Below are 19,456 nucleotides of genomic sequence, written 5' to 3'. Positions count from 1 at the left end.
GGGGTTTGAATCGTGGTAGTGGATCAGGAGGTGTAGTGTGTTGTCGTTGTCGACATTGTCAGTGAGAATGTCTTCATCGTCAGGCGCTCCTGCGCCAATTTTTTCATACGCTCAAGCAGCAAAAGGTCTTGCTTCAGCAGCTCCCACACAGTCACACTCAAGAAATGAGAGCCCTGCCGCGTCCGACAAGAGTGTCAAGGATCGCTCCGTTGGGGACTCAATCCACACATCCTCTGCACTTAAGTCCCCGCGACTGAGATCCCAGACGGGCGACAGAGTCAGTGGAGAAAGTACCGCGACCAATACTTCTACACCTGTCGAAGGTCTCGCGTCAGCATCTGCACTAGAAGCCGCGAACAAGGAAGGCGCTACACATAGTCAGCAAGTCCCGTTAAGTGACAGCGCGAGTTCACCCGCGTCACATGTCGATGCCCACTCGCCTCAAGATACACAACAGGGTGAAATTGCACAACAGCTACCTAATGGTCGAAAAGCCTCTTCGGACGATTCGACTGTGCCGGCAACGCAGGACCAGGAGACGCCCAACGTGAGTGAGAAGAAATCCAGGGACGGTGAAGATGACTGGGAAAAGGTCTCGGTGCCGTCGCTACCAGCAGCGGAGACTCAGTACAAAGCGGCCCCCATCCCATCAGTCAATGTTTGGCAAGTCCGAAGAGAGGCTCAGGCTGCCAAGAAGAAAGATTTCCAGAAGCCCATTGTTCCCGCCGCTCCCAATGGGACCAGAAAGTCCAGATCTGCTAGCGAAGATCTGAGACGCAGATCCAGCAGCAAAGAGCTCACTAGCATCGAGAGAGAAAGTAAGAATACTGAGACCACTGCAGCCAGCCATCGCAAAGATGTGCCCCCGGCTCGCTCCCATCGACCCGATTCTCAGCACGGCGAGAGAGCAGACGCAGACGCACCCCCACCAGTGATTGATACCAGTTCATGGCCCACTCCAGAGAACTCAAACCTTGACGACCGACGCAAATCTGCATCTTATGAGAGACCCGAGAAGCTAGAGGCCAAGCCCGGTCCCCAGAAGTCACACGGCAACAAGTGGGTCGCTGTGCCATTTGTTCCTACTGCCAAGTTCGAGACACAACTGCCACCAGCCGCAGCTCGGCGTGGCGGTCGAGGCGGCATAAGAGGAGGAAGAGACAATGGCGGTCGTGGTGGCGGCTATGCAAGCGCTTCAGCTGAGAAGCAAGACGCAACGACATCTATGGGTCCACCTCCGCTACCAAGACAGTCAGGTGAACAAGACCGAGGTCGACGGTCTGATGGTCAGCAAGGCGTCCGCGGCGCTTCCGTTCCTACCACCAACACGCGACCTGCAAGCGGTGAGGATCCCGTTCGCACATTTCGCAAGTCTAGTGCAGTTGAACACAAGGATCAATCTGCCTCTGAGAATGTTGGAAGTGTCCCGCCCACCGTTCAGCAAAGTGTTGAAGATCAAGCCATTAGGACCGAGCATAGCTCAAGATCGTCCTCAAGACATACCGGCAATACTGGTAACCGACGTGTGAACGGCGAGAGAAACACCCCAGTCGACCAACCAGCTGGTGGCATCCCTCAGTCAAAGGAACCCAACCCCAAGTACCCGTTCAATACTGATCGAAACAATAAAACTTCTGCGACTGGTAATTCGCGTGGCAACGGCGAGTTCGGACGGGATCGAGGCTCTGGCAAAGTTCGCGATTGGTCAAGAGACAAACCTGAGTCGGCCCGAGAAAAGGTCGAGTCCTGGCGCGATCGCGAATCATCAGGCGATCAGGGCAGCCGACGTGGAGGTCGCTCGGATCGCGGACGCGGAACCTATCGTAGCCGCGGCGAACACTCTTACAACCAGCCCTTTACTTCCTCTCATGCTTACACGTCGCCTTTGCCCCAAAATGGGTTTGAGCCGCCATCGAGGTCTACCTCGCACAATGAGGCTCGTTCAAGGCAAGCGTCGCAGCCGTTCGTACCAAGTCAAGCTACGAACACACCACGCGCAAACCCACGTTCCCAGTCGATCCCCGTCGGTATGATGTTCCCAGGCTATTACAATGGCATGCCGGCCATGCCTCAACAGGGTCTCGCGTCTATCCAGACGGACATGTCTATGTACGGCTACCCCTCTCAGATGCAGATGCAGCCAAGCATCATGAGTGCGATGCCGTACAATGATCCGCTCAATTCGTACGCTTTGCTGTCCATGGTTATGACACAGATGTAAGTCCAATCGCTATCACGACTGCCTATTCGTATGTACTAACTTCGCGCTTAGTGAATACTACTTCTCTATCGACAATCTCTGCAAGGATCTGTTCCTGCGGAAGCATATGGACGGTCAAGGCTACGTTCCATTGAGTGTTATCGCCAATTTCAAGCGCATAAAAACCCTCACCGAAGACAACTTGACGATTGATAATCTCCGCTACGTCTGCCAACAGGTGAAAAGTGTCGAGTTCTTGCCAGGAACTGATGGAGACGATCGGCTTCGTCGCCGGGAGGGCTGGCGTGATTTTGTGCTTCCCATGGAGGAAAGATTCGAGACCGCCCGCAACGACGGACCTTTGCACAACCCAGAATCTTACAGTCGCCAAGCACAACAGGATCAGGCTGGTGTCTTCGACCCGTCCTTTGGATATGGTCAACTGCGCAGTCCGTCATTACCCATGCCAACCAGCAACGGTGCATTCCAAGCAAATTCTCCAATGTCATTCTTGCCAGCGGGTCTCGAGGAGAACCAGATGGCCGTAGGACAGCCGGTTAGTCCGTTCGATGAAGGGGTGAACGGGGCCGCTGGTAGACCACCGTTGGCAGCCTACTCACGAACCCCGGCAAATGCGGCGAGGTCACCTCCTACCAATGCTACGGCTCCACTAAACAACATTGTCAACGGCCATCATCGGCAGGGTTCTCGTGCAGATATCGAGGAGAACGTCTTCCCGGATGACCAAATCCCAAATGTCAACATCCGGATGCAGCCACATATTCTTAGTGGTGCTGCACCCTCTTTCCCTGGTATTGCTCGCGTAGCTTCGGGGGGCTCCTCGAGCGGACACAATGAAACGAGCAATATGCCCGCCGAGATCAGCCAGTCTCGTCTACCAGGCCTCCGTGGTGGTGCGGCCAGTCCCCAGCAGTAAGTGACGCCGATTCTCTATCCCGACTTTGCTAATAGTTGAACAAGGCTCGAGCAATTCCGTGGTATGTCCTTTGACGGCTCAAACACTACGCCACTCACGGAAGGGAGCGTCATTTACTTTACAAAAGATGGTCATGAGACCCAGTTGCCGCCGCCACAGCCTGGCCAATACGACCAAACCTATCTGTCCCTCCATGATGTCGCCTTTCAGCAGCGTCAAATGGGTATCAAGGATGCTCTGGAGCCACTTTACAATTTCTGGACAGACTTCTTGGTCGATAAGTTCAACCTTGGAATGTATCAGGAGTTCAAAAACACCGCCGTTAATGATCTGCAAGAAGGCAACGACAGCGGCATGTCTCACCTCGTGCGCTACTTCGGAAAGGTTCTTTCAGGGCCTGTTCCCATTAGTGAACGCCTTGCTGTGGACATGGTACACCTTTCGCGGGACGAACAGTCAGAAAAGCGTCCAGTCTTCCAGACTATGCGAGCTGCCTGGCGGAACGGAGCGACCAACATGAAAACAATCAAGAGACTCGGTGATGCCCTCAGCGCGGAGGAGAAAGCCGAACTCGACAAGAGTGGCTGAGCATGGAGCAATGCACCGTCTATCTCTTCGACCAATTTCGCCATCATGCCATTGTCCCAGTGCTACGTGCATTGTCCATCTTCGCTATTGTGAAAGATGTACTTCTTTCGACCAGTCAAACTCACGGTTGAATAGTCCGACATTCACAACGACCTTTTGTCAGAGCACGTCATATCTCAGATCATCCATGCTTGTGAAAGGATGGTTAGGTCTCAATGCGCTTCCTCGAAGCAGCGCTATTGATTATGACTATTGTCAGTCCATATGAAGAATCCCACGTCATATCGTGCTCGATGTGGCTTGAAATGTGGGAGCAAAGCAGAAAAGGCCACTTTCATTGTTGACAAGCAATTCCAAACAAATCTTACAACGTGGGGAGTCGATCAGGTTGAGCGCGTACGCGAATACCGAGTCTGAAATGGTACTGCCATCGCGGGCGGCGTTTGACTGAGGTCGAGTCTCGGCCATGGAGACGTCACGGCTGAACCATGATTCCAACAGCATCATACCCCAATTGCTCAGTGTTTTTCTTATTATTGTTTCAGTTCCATGGCTATGCTTTCTTACTTGAGAGCTATGTCATGTCTCTTGCATAGACTTTCTCATACTCCTCATGGGATGGGGAGAGGGCTGAAGGCGGTAGAGGAGAGAGGAGATTTCTGCAGCATTCTCTCTGTGCTGCCACAAGGGACAGGGATCTCCAGGGAGACTGGGATGGCTTTGTAAGGAAGCGGAGCGTGCTGTGGATGTGTTCAGGTACCGCTACAGCCATCAATGGTGCTCATTCATGCCAAAAGTTCCCAGGGATTCGACATCGAGGTTGACACTGGCCACATGGCAATGTCCCGAGCAGCAAGGTGTGCACTGCTGCGGTTCTCTGGGCCACAATATGTGCCATAGGCTGCTTCCTTCTCGTCATCGGGTCACAGTTCAATGGGCATGAGCGACAGAGAAGACAAAAGTTTGTACACAGTATCACGAGACCAGGAAAATCAAAGGACAAATGCAATTGCTCATCGTGCGACCATATGATATTCTTTGTCGGCCTTTTGAACTGTTTACTGTGCATATTGTTCTGCTTCCTGATTGCTGTAGCTTTCGACACCCACAATCAGGCTTGGAATTCATCGGGTCCAAGTCAGTGGTAGCCCTGTCCTGGACATTGTGCCACGACGGTCGACGAGCAGGAAGTGCACCGAATCCACTCTGGCAGAACGTGTACCCTCGTCCAGTAAGATGTGGAGAGACCTGGTTTGTGCAGATCTTTGTGCTGGCCTCTTGTAGCAACTGCGGGCACCTCAGGCCAGGACGCTGAATCCATGCTTTCGTGCTGCGAGTTCATCTGCCATGGACGGCACTCCTTCGTAGCAGCCCGCCTGGTATAGCTGCATCCTTTGGTTCGAGGGGCCTACACTCAACCCTCTTCGTGTCGTCTAATCTTGAGGCCGCTCTCTCCCCCGTTCTCTTCCTATGTGCATGCTTCTTCTTGACCTGAGATGTTGTACGCTCAACTCAGGTCCAACTTCCAGAGGCCGTCTCCAAGATAATGACCAGCGCTCATGGCAACCCCCTTCTTCTTTTCCTTCATCTCCTCTGTGCCCACCTCTAGTTGACCAATCAGGCAGATTTCTTCCTTCCCTTCGGCTTCGATGGCCACGATCTCGCCGGGTTTCACTTCGTCGTCCTTGTCCGGCAGCCAGCCGCCCTTGGAGGTCAAACCGGGCACCATGAGCGTTGCACCAGAGAGGACGAAACGAATGGCGCCGCGGTCGATCTTTATGCGCCTGAAGGCGTGGGGGTATTGGTGGACGAGTTTCAGGTGCGGGATGATGGGATCGTCCATGTGTTGGTAGAAGAGAGGGGTGTCGTCGAGCACGTACAGGGAGACCCGGTCAGGTCTGCAACAGTGTAAGAGGGAACATGTGTCGTGCCACGCAGTGAAGACGCTCACAGTTTCACAAGGTCCAGCTGACTCTTCTTGGGCATGATGTCGTCAATGTGCGGCTCTAACTTCGGGTACGTCTCGAGCACCTTGGCCCTGATGGCCCGCTGCACAGAGGACTTGACTTTGCTCTTCGGGCCCGCAGACAAGCTGCGTCGTCTCAGTTCTGCCTTGGACAGAGGGCCATGTCTGTACTTACTCCTTCTTGAACATCGTGGCGGACGTGTGATCGTAACAGTGACAGGGTTGTGTGGTAGTACACAAGATGGAGAGATGCCCGCACTTCAACTGCGGGCGATTGATCGAGGGAATCTATCGGCCAAGAAATCGCAGGCGGAAGAAGACATAGCGACTATTTACTCCCTACGATGGTTGCATTTCACTTGCGTCTGGCTCAGGGTCAGAGTATGGACGCGCTCACATCTTGATACAATCCCTAGCTAATTTGTGTGCTCACAATACCGTCTCTATCATTACGCAGATTTCTCGTGCAACTCCCCCGCTATGCATTCACCAAAACATCGCTTCATGGGCCACTTCCATCTGCCCGATCCATGACATATACTGGGCGTGTCGAATCGACTCAATCCCCTCTGATCTCCCAATCCCGCCTCCTGCTACTGCGGTTGCGATCTAGGCTCAGGTGCATACATTTTATTGACCCCTTATTCTGCGCCGTATCCCTGTTGGGAGTCCGTCCGTCGTCGACCCGGCAAGAGTCACCACTCGACGGTGTGAGGGAAGCTGGACATTCGCGAACACGTTTCCAGTGACGGCCCATCAGCAGCACCGTCGAGTGCATCGCACAGAGCTTCGGCCTCGGTGTCAATGTCGGCGGTACCGGTCACGCGGATGGCAGGTTGCAGCTTTCTCTTAGCCATCTTCTCGCAGCGTTGATGCTGAGCCAGGATGGCAAACAAGTCGATTGTGCGGCCTGCGATTAACTGTCAATGCTTGTCACCACCAGAAGTCGCACACAGGCTCTTACCTCCGCACTGATACGCAAAGTACCTTGGGCCCGTCGAGCTCTTTTCTTGCGTGCCTGATCTGGTCACGGCCATCAGTTCGTGCTCCAACATCCACTTCCGCTTCTCTAGAGTCTTTGCAGGAGCCACATGGCCTTCCTTCGCGTACAGGTCGCACCGGACCATGACTTCGGAGCTCGACCGGGGTAGAAGCACCATCGTGCACCACAGATCATCATCCAGCTCCTTGATGATACTCAACGGGCCCAGCAATCTCACGATCTTGGACTTGCGAAGAGCAGAAAACCACCCGAATGGACTCTGAGACCATTGTGCTTGATTGGAGAACTCATTGGCTGCAGGGCTGTCAGATTCAGCGTCTTTGGAGGCTCTAGTCCAACTCACCGACAGTCTTCCAATTCGTGCCGCATGTCACTTCCATTCCGTCGACCCAAGAACAGTTCCCGAGGTCGACATGAGACTTCACATTGTTGAAGGGGAGATTCATTGTACTGGCATCGAAGTTGACGAATACCAGCCCCTCTCTCGTCGCTATCAACTTGACCTCGAAGAGGCCATTCTCTTCGGGTACGAAACCTGGAGATTCGTCGAATTTGGGAGCCTTGACCAAGGCGCCCTTGTCGTCATACTGCCATCCATGATACTTGCACGAGAACCTTGTCGACGTGCCGCACGACTTTCGCACTACCGTATATGCTCGGTGCCGACAGACGTTGTGGAAAGCTCGCAGCTTTATGTCTTTGCCCAGGACCACGAAGAACGAGATTCCGGCCACATCGAATGCATGGTAGTCTCCGGGTTTCGAGAATCTGCTCTGGTGACAGACGAAGAGCCATGTCTTGCGAGCCGTCAGTGTTGGTCAGGCTGCTTGCGGAACTGCACCTCAGTTACCTTGCTGAAGAATGCCCGCTTCTCCAACTGGAAGATGTCTTCGTCCGACATGTCGTTCGGTTTCCTCAAGCTGCCTCTCTCTGCCTGGTCCCAAGCTTGAACTTGGTGCAAAAGATTGCTTCTCGTTGTGTTTGAGCCTCGGAAGGATACGACTGAAGAGATACGCAAAGCAGGGAATCAAAAGTGCGAAAACAGGCAGCGGATAGCTTAGTGCAGGAGCGGGCTTGAGTCCAGGTCCATGTCCAGATTTAGGAGCTTCGCCACAACAGTGGTGCTACAACTGTACGGCGTTCACGGTATATGAATTTCGACAACGAGGGCGACCTTATCATACGTTGATCACCCATTTGGTGTTCAAAGGCGTCTCGACAGCCCGGCCACCAGTCCAATGGAGAGTGAGCGCCAATCACAATGCACGAGAAACCATCCATGCCTTCGGATCCGAAGCACATGGAATTCTCTTTCGTCAATCACTCGCCGTGAGATCAAGGCTGACGCAGTCCTGGGTCAATCCGATCCCACCTTGGCTCAAATCGGTAATGCGATCCCGCAAAGCATTTGTCCCCTCTCCAACTTTCCAGAATTGCGGAAGTAGCCTTCGACCGCACGCAACATCAACCCAGTCAGATATGAGCACATGGATCGATGAATAATGGTGAGCACACTGACTTGGCCCGTGTCACACCCCATGCACACGGCAAGGGGTATGTGCCGACCACACGGCGGCGTCAACAGAGCTGGTCGGTATTCGAATACCTCTTTGGGAACTCGGAACGAACTCGAGACTTGTCACCACAGATTCAGCATCTGCGGACCACTAGAGTCGTGGAGGGATCTTATCTGAAGAAGAATGCTAGCTCTCCGTCCACAACGACAGCACAAGGCAGGTCCTCATCTCAGTCATGGATGCGACCAAGACACTCCCGGCGTCGTGGTATACTTCACAAAACCTGTACTCACTCGAACAGCGAGCAGTCTTTTACAAGGCATGGTATCTCGTCGGGGCCGTGCCCAGGTTTCCAGCTGGTGAGGAAGTCGAATATGAGTTTGCCCAAGTCGCCATCAGCGTTCGACACGACGGGAACGAGAATTTCGAGGTGACCAGGAAGTCTGATGTACGCTTCGTCGCGGTTGAACGCCCGCCTTCTTGTGAGCCATCACCTCTGATCTGATCATCTCGCAGGGCTTCGTACTCAATCACTACCTAACACCCACGGGTCTCTTGTTCACCACTATCGACTCTTCTGCACCGCCGTTCGAACAATGGTTCCCTCCGTCGCTGCTCGAACTCCTGTCCGGGTACAACTTCCGTCGTCTCCCGCACCGCCGCTCGATCAAATACCCCGGCAAGTTTAACTGGAAAACCATGGTCGACGGCTACCAAGAGTGCCTGCACTGCCAGTACACGCATCGCAGCTTCAGCGTCAAATACCCGCCCACCTTCTACGAAGTGCACAACCATGAAACGTATAGCCGACACATTGCCGATCCACAAAAGGCCAACGACGGCCTGTTCTTGTTCTTCTTCCCCATCTGCACTTTGAACCTGTACGGCGGCGGGATGAGCAGCTTCCGAGTCTGTCCCGGCGAGAAGGTCGGTGAAACGAGAATGGAGTTCGACTACTACTTCGATGACGGCAAAGGCGGCGTCGAGGGGTTCGAAGACTATTTCAACTTTGTCAGGAAGGTCGCGTTGGAGGATTTCGAACTCTGTGAAGTCGCCCAGGGGAACCTCGAAAGGGGTGTCTATTCGCAAGGCGTCTTGAATCAAACCAAGGAGAGTGGTGTGCTTCGTAAGTTCTTCACGCTTGCCAATGCGCGTGGACGGCACAGAGATCTCTAACACGCTCATGTTTGTGCCAGATTATCAACAACTGACCAGGAAGATGGTCGTTGAGAAGTTCAAGGAGGAAGAGGCCGAGCGTAATGTTTTGAGTCCTGCCGCCAGCAATCGAGCAAGCGGGGTTGGGCACGTCAGCGGCCAGGACGATGTTGCCGTGTCTGATTAACGCGAGCAGCGAGGGTGTCGTCTGGCTTGTAGGTGTAGAATTGTCCTTCACTGTTTTAGTGAGGTGAGAGCTCGCCGTGGTCTTTGTGGGCGGTGGAAGAGACAAAGAAGGTTCATACGCTCCGCCCGTTTGTATGGATTTAAAGCATTTTGCCTCCCAACGCCCTGTAGAGTGGATGACATGTTCTTTACTTAATCTTCATGTGGATTGACGATATTTTGCCTCCCATCATCCTGTAGAGTGGATGGCTTGCCACCGCCGTGCGTTATCAAAGTTGATGACATTTAGCCTCTTTGCTGTCCGTGTAAAGTTGACGACATGTTGCATTCTTGATCATCCTGTAGATTGACGACATGCCACCACCGTGTGTATCCAAAGTTGATGGCATTTTGCCTCGTTGCTGTCCGTGTAACGTTGACGATATGTTACACCCTCAATCATCCTGTAGGGTGGACAATATGCTGCCTCGTTGATCATCCTATAGATTGACGACATGCCACCACCGTGCGTATCCAAAGTTGACGACATCCACGATGAGATGACCGTGCTGACCAGTTTCACCCATCTCCCTCGACACGGCCTTGTTCCTTCGACGCTATTGCCGTGTCCGTGTCCGTGTCCGTGTCCGTGCCCCTCGCCTTCTGTTCCTCCTCCACTTTATCCAGCTGCCTTAGGATGAACGCGATGGTCGCGTCTCTCGCCTTCTCCAATTGTTTCAGCCTCGCGAGCGGCATGTCGGTATACTCTAGTTTCTTCGCTGGGGAAGAGACGACGGTCGTCGAGGGAGGTGCGGGTGATGATTCCGGCTTTATATCTCCCGTGCCAGTGCCAGTGCCAGTGCCAGCGTCAGTGCCAGCTACAGTGCCCGCCGACGCTTTCCCCTTCGTCATGTCGGCCAACAGCCCCCTCAGCACCACGATGCTGTTGTCCCTCTCAAGCAGTTGATTCGCGAGCCTCGTCCGTTCAGCTTCATCGTCTTGATCATGAGCAGCGGCGTTGTCGTCGCCAGCGCCATCAACCCTCGCCTTCTTGCTGCTACTGCTGCTGCCGCCGCTGCCGCCGCCGCTCACTAAATTTCCTTGCCCTTGCTGTCGGCCACCACCTAGACTATCAACCCACATCCTTATGGCCTCCCTAGCGCAATTCTCAATATGCGTGAACCGCACAGGCCCCAGCATGACGCCACCGTACCATCTCGCCACGACGATGACGCCCTCGACCTGCATGGACGAGAGCACCGCTTCGAGTCGTCGGCCCGCGTACTTTTCGCCGTCGTCGTCCGAGCCTGTGGTGAAAGTGGATGTGGATGTGGATGTGCTTCCCGCGGACTTGGAGCCGACTGCACCACCTGCACCAATGTGAAGCTGGAGGGTCTGTTGGGTGGATCGTCTCCGCCAGGCCACGATGCGATGTGACGCCGTGGAGAAGGAGGGGTGGGATTGTAGACTTTTTATGATCGTTGTTGTTGATGATGATTGTGGGTTTTGTGCGGTGCTCCTGCTGCTGTAGGTGCTTCCTTGCGGGGCAAACACGGACGACCCAGGATGGAAATGTGCTTGGAAAGTGGACTTGCGGTCTTGTATCACAGAGGAGATGAAGATTTGGGTCTGTTGAGTTTGTGATTGTGATTGTGATGAGGCATTGGTGTGTTTATCTTTCTGACGGTGGCTGTTGTTGTTGTTGTTGTCGTCGTCGTCGTCGTCGCGGTCATCATCGGAGTACAGGAGCCGGCGCTTTTTGGGATTCGATGCCGTGGATGTCGGTGTCATGGTGGGTTAATTAGTATGTGCGTGTTGTTTAGTCGTACCGCTGTACCGCTGTATGCTGTACCCGTGGACTTGAGACTCGTCTACTCGGCGACTCGTGTGCTTGTATGCTTTGTATGCTTGTACAATATTCGTACGGGTTTGATTGTCCTGACGGTCCTGACGGTCTTACGATGCGCACGGGACCTACTGGGTCTGTTTACCACTATACAGTCACAGGATGCCTGATGTTGGAGATGATGTGCCGCCGCGTTGAATCGTGGGATCAATTAGACTGTATTCCGCACAGTTGTTGGTGTGACGGTGTAAGTAATTAGTGAGCAACCACTGAGGTGCTGTTCCGGAGAAGGGGAGCTTTAGTCGCCGATGAAGCCGGGTAGCGAGCGCTATGAATATGCTGCGTGTTTCATATATGCGGGGATCGTGGTGGTACATACAGGATTGTAGTAGTTCTACATGAAGAGACATACTTTCAATTTTCACTGTCTGTGTGTGTGTGTGTGTGTGTGTGTGTGTGTGTGTGTGTGTGTGTGTGCCGGCACCATCAGCCCATGGATCACGGTGATACTGTTCATGTTTACGGAGTCAAGCCGTCCAAGGAGGGATGGTGCCGTGGGATCCTGTAATGGTACGGTGGGTAGGGAGTATATGCATCGTGCTCGTGGATGAGAGTGATGATAAGAGAGCTCTACATCCGTTGTTTGAAACAGAATACATTGTCGGTACTCACGCTCGATTTCATGTTCAACTCATCACTTCAAACGAAGTTCGTACTAATTAGTGAAGCAAACCGAAATCATCACCACGCTTGATGGCGATCCAAGGCATGTCATATTCATCCACCATAGCCTCGCAGATCAGCCAAGCCGGACGCCTCTCAACGCCACCATCCCCTGCTCTTGGTTGATTACCGTTTCATATCCAATTCGATTCATGTCGACGCCGGTATCCAAGGTCCACGCTTATGTTCGCGCTGTGCTCTCGCTCATGCCGACGTACCGCTCCTTCAGTTCATGTCCTCCCAGTCATCGTCCTCGTCTTCGTCAGAGTCATACTCCTCGTCGTCACCTTCTTCTTCTTCTTCTTCATCTTCATCGTCCGACGAAATTGCACATTCAGAGGCCGCTCCATTGGGTCCGATGTCGCGATAAGACATCTCAACCCTGCGGAACGTGCTGACCAGTCCCTGCTTTCCATCTCCCACTGTTTTGCCTTCACCACATTTCTTGTTCTTATTGTACGAGCTCGCTGCGCTGGAAGTGTTGGAAATGGTGGTTGAATCAGCGATGGTGAAGCCACGGACGACTCTCGTTCCGGTGACCGGGTCGGTGTATTCCGACGAGGCGTCCGTGATGGGCGTGCCAGGTGGGGTAGACGACAGAGTCCCAGATGAGGCGGAGGTGGTGACGATGTTCGCCGGCCAACGACGCTGCACCTTGGCCCTGACCTTGACCTTGGTGTTCAGGTACTGCTGCCAGATTTGCAGGTCGATGCCTACAGGTGGATTGTGTTCACCTAGGAAGCCAGCGATGATGTCGCCATCGAGTTTGAGTCGCTGTTCGAGGTAATTCAGTTGCCAGGATGCGGAGGCGTCAACGGCACGTCGATACCCTCCAAAGCCGGTCATTTGGGGCCAGGGAATCGCGATCCCTGGCTCCGAGTATGTCCTTTTGAGGTCGTCCAGGCTGCCCGATGGGACTGTGGTGACCGCTGGGGTGGATTGTGTGCGCTGCAGATTTGCCTCGTCGGGGCCTGCACCGTCACTGCCTTGTGTGGATGTGGGTGAAGAGGCGCTTGTGATCGGTCCGGAGCGAATGCTGTTGGTATTGCGCAAGTCTGAGAGGTCGGTCAGCAGGAAGCGGCGACACAGAACACACCGCACGTACGGGTTGATGACGCTGTCGTTGAGGCCTTTGTCACCTCTCTGACCAACTTGAGGTTGGCTTCGACGTGCTTGTACTTGCGCTCGAGCCGCTTGTACTCGCTGCACTCAGCCGCCGCGCTTCCGACAATGAGTCGGGTGACGGTGTCAAAGGAGAACATCGTTGGCGACGACGGGTGGTGTCGATGAGACGGCAATAAGGCGTTTAGAGGTGGAAATGAAGAGTTGAGGACGAGGTGTTCGAGAAGCGAAGCGCAGTGAGGTGGAAGTGAGGTCTTGAGGATGAAGGCGACGAGCAAGAACTCCCACGAGCGGTAGAGTCGACGAGTGAATGGTTGCTGTTGCGCACAATAGCACAATAGGTGCTGCGACTTGTTGAATAGGCAGTATTGCTCGTCCTTAACTTGCTTGATTGTCGTCCACCGCTCGGATTGCCGTGTCAATGGCGAGGGTGAGGTAGAATCCACGCAATCGACACGCAGCCATCCCCTCTTGTCGGTCGACTCTTTCTTTACCACAAGCTGTCGCGGGCCCTCGGGGTTCTCTCAGACTCAGCAGTGCCCTTCTGTACTGTACTGACTGCCTGCAACGGCCGGGCAGGGAGCGTTAACAGATCAAGCATTCAGCGGAGAGCGACGATGATATGAAAGGGCATCAACTTCACATTGCTGCAGACCGACGGTAAGACACAGCAGAATGCAGAGGCCAGACCACGAGAGGGAGGAACGTCTTACATGAAGGGTCGCCGTCTCTCTAAGTACTGAATGGCCCGGGTCATCAGCCAAAACATCCAAAGACCAAGTGTAGCGCGCAAGCAGGTCGCACAGGTTCCGGCCCGCGACTTTGCGCTGCCTGTGTTGTCAAGTGTCAGCTCTCTTTGTTTGAAAGGAAGCGGCAGCAATCTGCCACACCAGCACAGTCGCAATCAAGACGAGGTTGCTGCGCTCAGATACGAGAACCTGGGAGCGAGTACAACCACACCGACTGTCCTGCGCTGGTCTGCGAACGGTCGGGCCACACCACAAGATACAGGCGGCAGTACATCTGTATCTTCCAGGGGACTGAGCTCGCTTATCCGGCCAGGCAGTTTGTGCGACCTTGCACATGATTCATTCCTGAGATCATCCTCTGAAGGACGAGAACATGGGACATTGGAGGCTCGACCGGGTGCAGCAAGCGTAAGCGGCGACAGAGCTGGGAACTGAATCATCCTGATAAGTGTGTACACTGACAACCAGGCTCGATGGTCAGTTTGTCAAGCTGCTGGCCCGGCCGTCTGAGACAAGAGCCAGATTGTCTGCTTCAGACGGCGTAAGCCACCAAGCATGATACAATCATGGCGGGGCAAATCCGAGATCGCCTCTCAGACAAACGGTCCTAAATCTGGGATTCGCGATAGAAACCCCAGATCGAGAGTCTTCGCTTGCTGGAGGATGGAGGGCGAATTCATGGTTGAGCTGACGCACCCGGCCGTCGGGCATGGCATCCCGTTGTGCCCTGGACGGTCCTTTGCGCCGGGATGGCCGAATAAGCGGCCGCTGGAGATGGCAAACGCAAGCCAAACATTGACAGGTGTGACGGCCTGCTGAAGAATGCCAGTCGTGGCCTGCCCGCAAATCGTGGAGCCCCGCTACAAGGCACATGCACGCTGCTGCAGTTGTGCGGTAGGCGAAGGGGAAGGCGAAGGCGGAAGATGGAAGGGTTGGAAAGGACAGGGCCACCAGCTCGTGTTAATAGCTGAAGGGAAGCCTAATGGCATACACTGCAATGCCCGGAACAACGACCAGATGCCGCGCCGGGGACTCGATCACAGCTTCGTCCTTCTGTTGATGATTGCTCTTTAGCGAAGGGACCCGGTGTGCACAGAGAAGACTGTAGTAACAGCATAGTACACATTGACTGTACTGTGACTTCGCCTGTAGCCCCCATGCGTGTCGCTCCCTTCCAGCCCCTGTCTACAATCCCACTGCATTACTCTGTCCCAGTACAATACGAGGACCTCACCGCTGTCTTCCCCCCTTGGCGCGCCGATTACCGACCGATTCGCCGATCTTCAACCACGACAGAAACTTCCCAACGACAAAATAAAAGAAAAGCCAGGCAAAGCACGTCGGCAAGTATTTTGAACAGCCACAATCAACACCACCCCGCTACAATACCAGACGAGTCACGCTCCAGGCCGATAGTAGCATCCTCGAGACGTGGGACCGCATAACGTATTTGGCAACATCCAGGCCCGAATCAAAGAGCGTTACAACGGCCTCACCGCACGAACCATGGCAACGTAAGTACCACCCTCTCTTTACGCTGTGCGCCTCCCTCCCCTACATCAGGACACAGCATCTCTGTGCTATGTGTACGCTCGCAAGTGCATCGGGGATCCTTTTCTCGGATATGTTGACTCCCTTGAGACGTCCGCATCAGTCGTCCTGAAGCGCTGTTCAGCGCGCACCGTATTTGCAAAGTGGACTGGACCGACTGTGCTTTGCCTATGTAGTCTGTGCTCAACTATGCTATGCTATGCTCAACTCTGCTATACACGTCCTTGCCCCACCAATTTTGTTCCACATGCTTACACTTTACTCTTCATGACACTCCAGAAACATCCACTTCCACGCGAGCCCGCTGACGCCGGCCATCCGCGCGGGCCTGCTCAAACAGAGCGGCCTCACCATCTGGCTGACGGGCCTCTCGGCGTCGGGCAAGTCGACGATCGCGGTGGCGCTGGAACAAGCCCTGATCCGCAAGCCGTACACCAAGAACGCGTACCGGCTGGACGGCGACAACATCCGCTTCGGCCTGAACAAGGACCTGGGCTTCTCACCCAAGGACCGCGAGGAGAACATCCGCCGCATCGCCGAGGTGGCCAAGCTGTTTGCCGACTCGTGCACCATCGCCATCACGAGCTTCATCTCCCCCTACCGCGCCGACCGGGACATGGCGCGCGCCCTGCACGAGGCGCCCCGCCCCGGCGGCGAACCGGGCGTCCCCTTTGTCGAGGTCTGGATCGACGTCCCCGTCGAGGTGGCCGAGCAGCGGGACCCCAAGGGCCTGTACAAGAAGGCGAGGGAGGGCAAAATCCCAGAGTTCACCGGCATTAGTGCCCCGTATGAGGAGCCGCACAAGCCCGAGGTGCATATCAAGAGCGCCGAGACCAGCGTCGAGGAGAGCGTCAAGATCATCATCAAGTACCTCGAGGATAAGGGGTATTTGAGCACGCCTCCCGCCGTGGATGACGAGGAGTGAACTCGTCGAGTTGGGTTGGTTTAGGTACTGGCATGGGATGCCGTCCATAGATACAGCTCTAGAGCGACATGAAGACTGGGCATGTGGCACGTATCGTATGACAACGGAATAAAATGGCTGAAGTGCTGGACCAAGTGTAGGTGTATCCCGCATCAGCCAGCGTTGCTGTAGACCGCAAAGCCAGGGGTTGAATACTGATATACTCACTGTTCGTTCTTCGGTATTCATTCCTGCCTTTGCGAAACGGAACGCCAACCACAGTAAACAGTAACCAGTAGATAGTTGACGGTAGACGAAATATTCTCTATTCACACACGACCCATTCACATACATACACATATATGTGCAGTACGTCGCTATGCAGTGTAATGCAAGCACAGTCCCGGACCCTTGTCCGCCTTTCGAACAAAGAGCTCTACGGTGCACGCGGAACTACTACACTCTTACTCTTTTGCTCCCCTCGCAGCAGGAGCAGGAGCAGAAGTGTCGTCCCCTTCACCTACCCATCCGGACGGCCCCCTTTTCTTCGCTCGATCTCTTCCCTCGACGCCCTTCCCCCATTCGCCTGCTTTCTTGCCCCATCGCATCATCCCCCAAGCATGTTGCCATCCGAACTTTGGCGGCGGGTCAACACTCGTCCGAAACGGCGAGGCATCGTGTCTGAACGTGGACTCGATCTTTGGATCTGGATCGACGCCCGCGGTTCTGGGAACTTGATCAGGTGCAGCGTGAGCTCCTGTCTTTACATCAGCATCGGCATCAACCTCATCGCGCGTGGTCGCAGCCCTTTCCCAGAACCGCCCCTCGCGATGGATTGGTCGCCACCATTCTGGCACTTCTCCCTCCCTCGCTTCACCTTCGGCTTCACCTCCGGCTTCACCATGAGCTCCACCTTCTGGCTGTCCAACACCATTAAGCCCAGCCAGACGCTCATCCCACCACCTCCGCCCGCACATCTCCCACAGTCGCGATCTCGCGCGTTTGTACGCGAAGCGTTCATCCTCGCCCGTCAGCGCCGACGTGCTCGTAAAGTCCGGACCCCGGCCCGCCGTCATCCCGCGCTCGTCGGTGAAGGACGTCGAGTCTGAGATGCCGTGCCCTCGTCCGTTGCCGTACGTGGGGCCGAAATCGGCGTCCTCGTCCGCCAACACGGTCCGCACATTGGGGTTCGCCAACGAGGGTGTGAACGACGGGGGTGTCGAACTGCGGGTATTCCCCTCTGTGTACGTCGTGATATTGGGCCGGAAGGGGGCCGTGCTCTCTTGATAGATCTCGGAGAATGCCTCGGACGTGATGGAGTCGTCGGATTCGGATTCGGATCCAGATTCGTGTTCGTCGAGAGGATTCTCCGCCAAGAGTGTGCCTTCCCCGGTGCTGGCCGTCGTTGTCGATCTGGCTCGTGTCTCGGGGAAGAAGAGTTTATCAGGCGGGGCGTCGGCCTGGACGACGAGTCGGCACCGGGCTTCGTACAACGCGTCAAGAAGGGTGATGAATCTGCGAGCTTCGTTCTTGTGCGCCGACGTCAGCACCGGGACCTCCGTCAGGATGAGCGTGTGGAATGTCGAGCACAGAGTCACGTAGTCTGCTGGGCCGAGGTAGACGGCGCAGAGGTCGCGGAACGATGACTTCAGGATGCGGTTGTGCGTGGTCCGCATGTGCAGGGCGCGTGCGTAGACTGTGAGATTCGCGGGATGCCATGTCCCTGAGGGGTTGAGGACGCGGATGTCGTTTTCGAAGGATACATCACTCGGGGCGCCAGGGATATTGACGTGGTAGTGTGCCGGCGAGTCGGACGACAGTGGCCTCGTCGACGAGGCGAGTGTCGTGACCGTGGTCCTGGTTCTGGTCATGCCCTGGGTCTGCTTTTGAAGCGCTGCATCATTTTGTTCGTGCTCGTGCTCCTGTTTCTGTTCTTGTTCAAGCCCATCCACCACCTCCGCCCGATCATCGCCCTCCCTCCGCCAGTCCCGCTCCCCCTCCATTTCCCAGACCTCACACCTCGCCCTGAGGACATCGAGAAACAACCCAAAGTCCGTCTTGGCTGCTCTCTCGCCCTCACTCTCCCGACTCAGGCCCCAACCGAGCCCGAAGAACCCACCACTGGCACCGACACCTCCCCTCCCGGAACTGTTCGCGGCATGTGCAGCCCCAAACTCCACGCCCGCGGCTTTGCTCAACTCCTCCGGCATACGATTCGAGCTCGCGACTAACACGCCGCCGAGGTGGAAAAACGCCGTGAAGAACCCATTGATCAACTTGGCGGCCACCCTGTCGGGCATTTGAAACTCATCCAGGAACAAGATCGGAGACTCGGCGACCGTATCCTTTGCTAGCCGGAGAACGACGTGCTCGTGGGCACTCGCACCGCTGCCACCACCACCGCCAAACAGACTTCTTCGCGGGTTCCGTAGACCGTCCAGACCGTCCAGCCTAGCCAGCTCGATGCGCCGGAAGACATCCAGCATGAACGTGTTGTAGTGCCAGCGGCGTTTCTTGCGCGACGGCAACGAATCGTACAGCATGTCCAGGAGCATGGACTTGCCGCGGCCCACTTCGCCGTACAGGAGCAAGCCTCGGGGTGAAGGGATGGAGACGGCCGAGTCATGAAGCGGGGTCGTGCGCGTCAATGCTAACGTGTCGGCGGCAGTGAGAAAGCTCGAGGGGGAGGTGAACGAGAGGAGGGCCGAGAGGGCGCTCTTCTTGGTGGTCCTCTCCGCCCCCGTGGACTTTGACCCCGACTCTGACTCACTGGCATGTCGGGGATGAGGGTCGGCACGCCTGGGTAGGTCCCGGGTGATTGTCTCCAGACGGTACCGGTACTCGACTTCGGGGGCGTAGTCCTTGAGGCGGAAGTAGAGTTTTTGCAGGTGTAGAGCCAGACGATGTTGCGCCGGGTCGGGCTTGATTTTCTGGGTCGCCAGTAATGCACGGTAGAGGATTAGGGGGTTGGTGATGCTCAGGCTGAGGGTCTGGCGTGGTAGCCGTGCCGGCATGGATATGGATGCCGAT

At 55.2% G+C, this 19,456-nt stretch overlaps 8 protein-coding genes across 8 annotated transcripts; 3 read left to right on the top strand and 5 right to left on the bottom strand.

Annotated features, from left to right (window-relative positions):
* Nucleotides 1–67: 67 nt before the first annotated feature.
* On the top strand, nucleotides 68–3,725 carry G647_06156 (uncharacterized protein; the record flags this gene model as incomplete). The annotated part of the gene is made up of 3 exons (XM_008730480.1): nucleotides 68–2,217; nucleotides 2,273–3,133; nucleotides 3,182–3,725. The coding sequence occupies 3 exons, from the start codon at nucleotides 68–70 to the stop codon at nucleotides 3,723–3,725; spliced, it is 3,555 nt and encodes a 1,184-aa protein (XP_008728702.1).
* Nucleotides 3,726–5,232: 1,507 nt separating this feature from the next.
* G647_06155 (uncharacterized protein) lies at nucleotides 5,233–5,880 on the bottom strand (the record flags this gene model as incomplete). Its single annotated transcript, XM_008730479.1, has 3 exons — nucleotides 5,233–5,623; nucleotides 5,677–5,817; nucleotides 5,867–5,880. The coding sequence occupies 3 exons, from the start codon at nucleotides 5,878–5,880 to the stop codon at nucleotides 5,233–5,235; spliced, it is 546 nt and encodes a 181-aa protein (XP_008728701.1).
* A 506-nt stretch (nucleotides 5,881–6,386) lies between these two features.
* Nucleotides 6,387–7,595, bottom strand: G647_06154 (uncharacterized protein; the record flags this gene model as incomplete). Its single annotated transcript, XM_008730478.1, has 4 exons — nucleotides 6,387–6,601; nucleotides 6,656–6,988; nucleotides 7,038–7,491; nucleotides 7,545–7,595. 4 exons carry the CDS (start codon nucleotides 7,593–7,595, stop codon nucleotides 6,387–6,389), a joined length of 1,053 nt encoding a protein of 350 aa, XP_008728700.1.
* An 851-nt stretch (nucleotides 7,596–8,446) lies between these two features.
* Nucleotides 8,447–9,553, top strand: G647_06153 (uncharacterized protein; the record flags this gene model as incomplete). Its single annotated transcript, XM_008730477.1, has 3 exons — nucleotides 8,447–8,659; nucleotides 8,728–9,337; nucleotides 9,408–9,553. 3 exons carry the CDS (start codon nucleotides 8,447–8,449, stop codon nucleotides 9,551–9,553), a joined length of 969 nt encoding a protein of 322 aa, XP_008728699.1.
* Nucleotides 9,554–10,110: 557 nt separating this feature from the next.
* G647_06152 (uncharacterized protein) lies at nucleotides 10,111–11,322 on the bottom strand (the record flags this gene model as incomplete). Its single annotated transcript, XM_008730476.1, has 1 exon — nucleotides 10,111–11,322. One exon carries the CDS (start codon nucleotides 11,320–11,322, stop codon nucleotides 10,111–10,113), a length of 1,212 nt encoding a protein of 403 aa, XP_008728698.1.
* A 1,003-nt stretch (nucleotides 11,323–12,325) lies between these two features.
* G647_06151 (uncharacterized protein) lies at nucleotides 12,326–13,362 on the bottom strand (the record flags this gene model as incomplete). The annotated part of the gene is made up of 2 exons (XM_008730475.1): nucleotides 12,326–13,155; nucleotides 13,206–13,362. The coding sequence occupies 2 exons, from the start codon at nucleotides 13,360–13,362 to the stop codon at nucleotides 12,326–12,328; spliced, it is 987 nt and encodes a 328-aa protein (XP_008728697.1).
* Nucleotides 13,363–15,477: 2,115 nt separating this feature from the next.
* G647_06150 (adenylyl-sulfate kinase) lies at nucleotides 15,478–16,447 on the top strand (the record flags this gene model as incomplete). Its single annotated transcript, XM_008730474.1, has 2 exons — nucleotides 15,478–15,485; nucleotides 15,802–16,447. The coding sequence occupies 2 exons, from the start codon at nucleotides 15,478–15,480 to the stop codon at nucleotides 16,445–16,447; spliced, it is 654 nt and encodes a 217-aa protein (XP_008728696.1).
* Nucleotides 16,448–16,890: 443 nt separating this feature from the next.
* On the bottom strand, nucleotides 16,891–19,440 carry G647_06149 (uncharacterized protein; the record flags this gene model as incomplete). The annotated part of the gene is made up of 1 exon (XM_008730473.1): nucleotides 16,891–19,440. The coding sequence occupies one exon, from the start codon at nucleotides 19,438–19,440 to the stop codon at nucleotides 16,891–16,893; it is 2,550 nt and encodes an 849-aa protein (XP_008728695.1).
* Nucleotides 19,441–19,456: the final 16 nt, after the last annotated feature.

This window comes from Cladophialophora carrionii (genome assembly GCF_000365165.1).
Source record: "Cladophialophora carrionii CBS 160.54 unplaced genomic scaffold supercont1.5, whole genome shotgun sequence".
Taxonomy (NCBI): domain Eukaryota; kingdom Fungi; phylum Ascomycota; class Eurotiomycetes; order Chaetothyriales; family Herpotrichiellaceae; genus Cladophialophora; species Cladophialophora carrionii.
The sequence above is the reverse complement of the archived record's forward strand: the minus strand, read 5'-3'. Positions and strand labels throughout refer to the sequence as shown.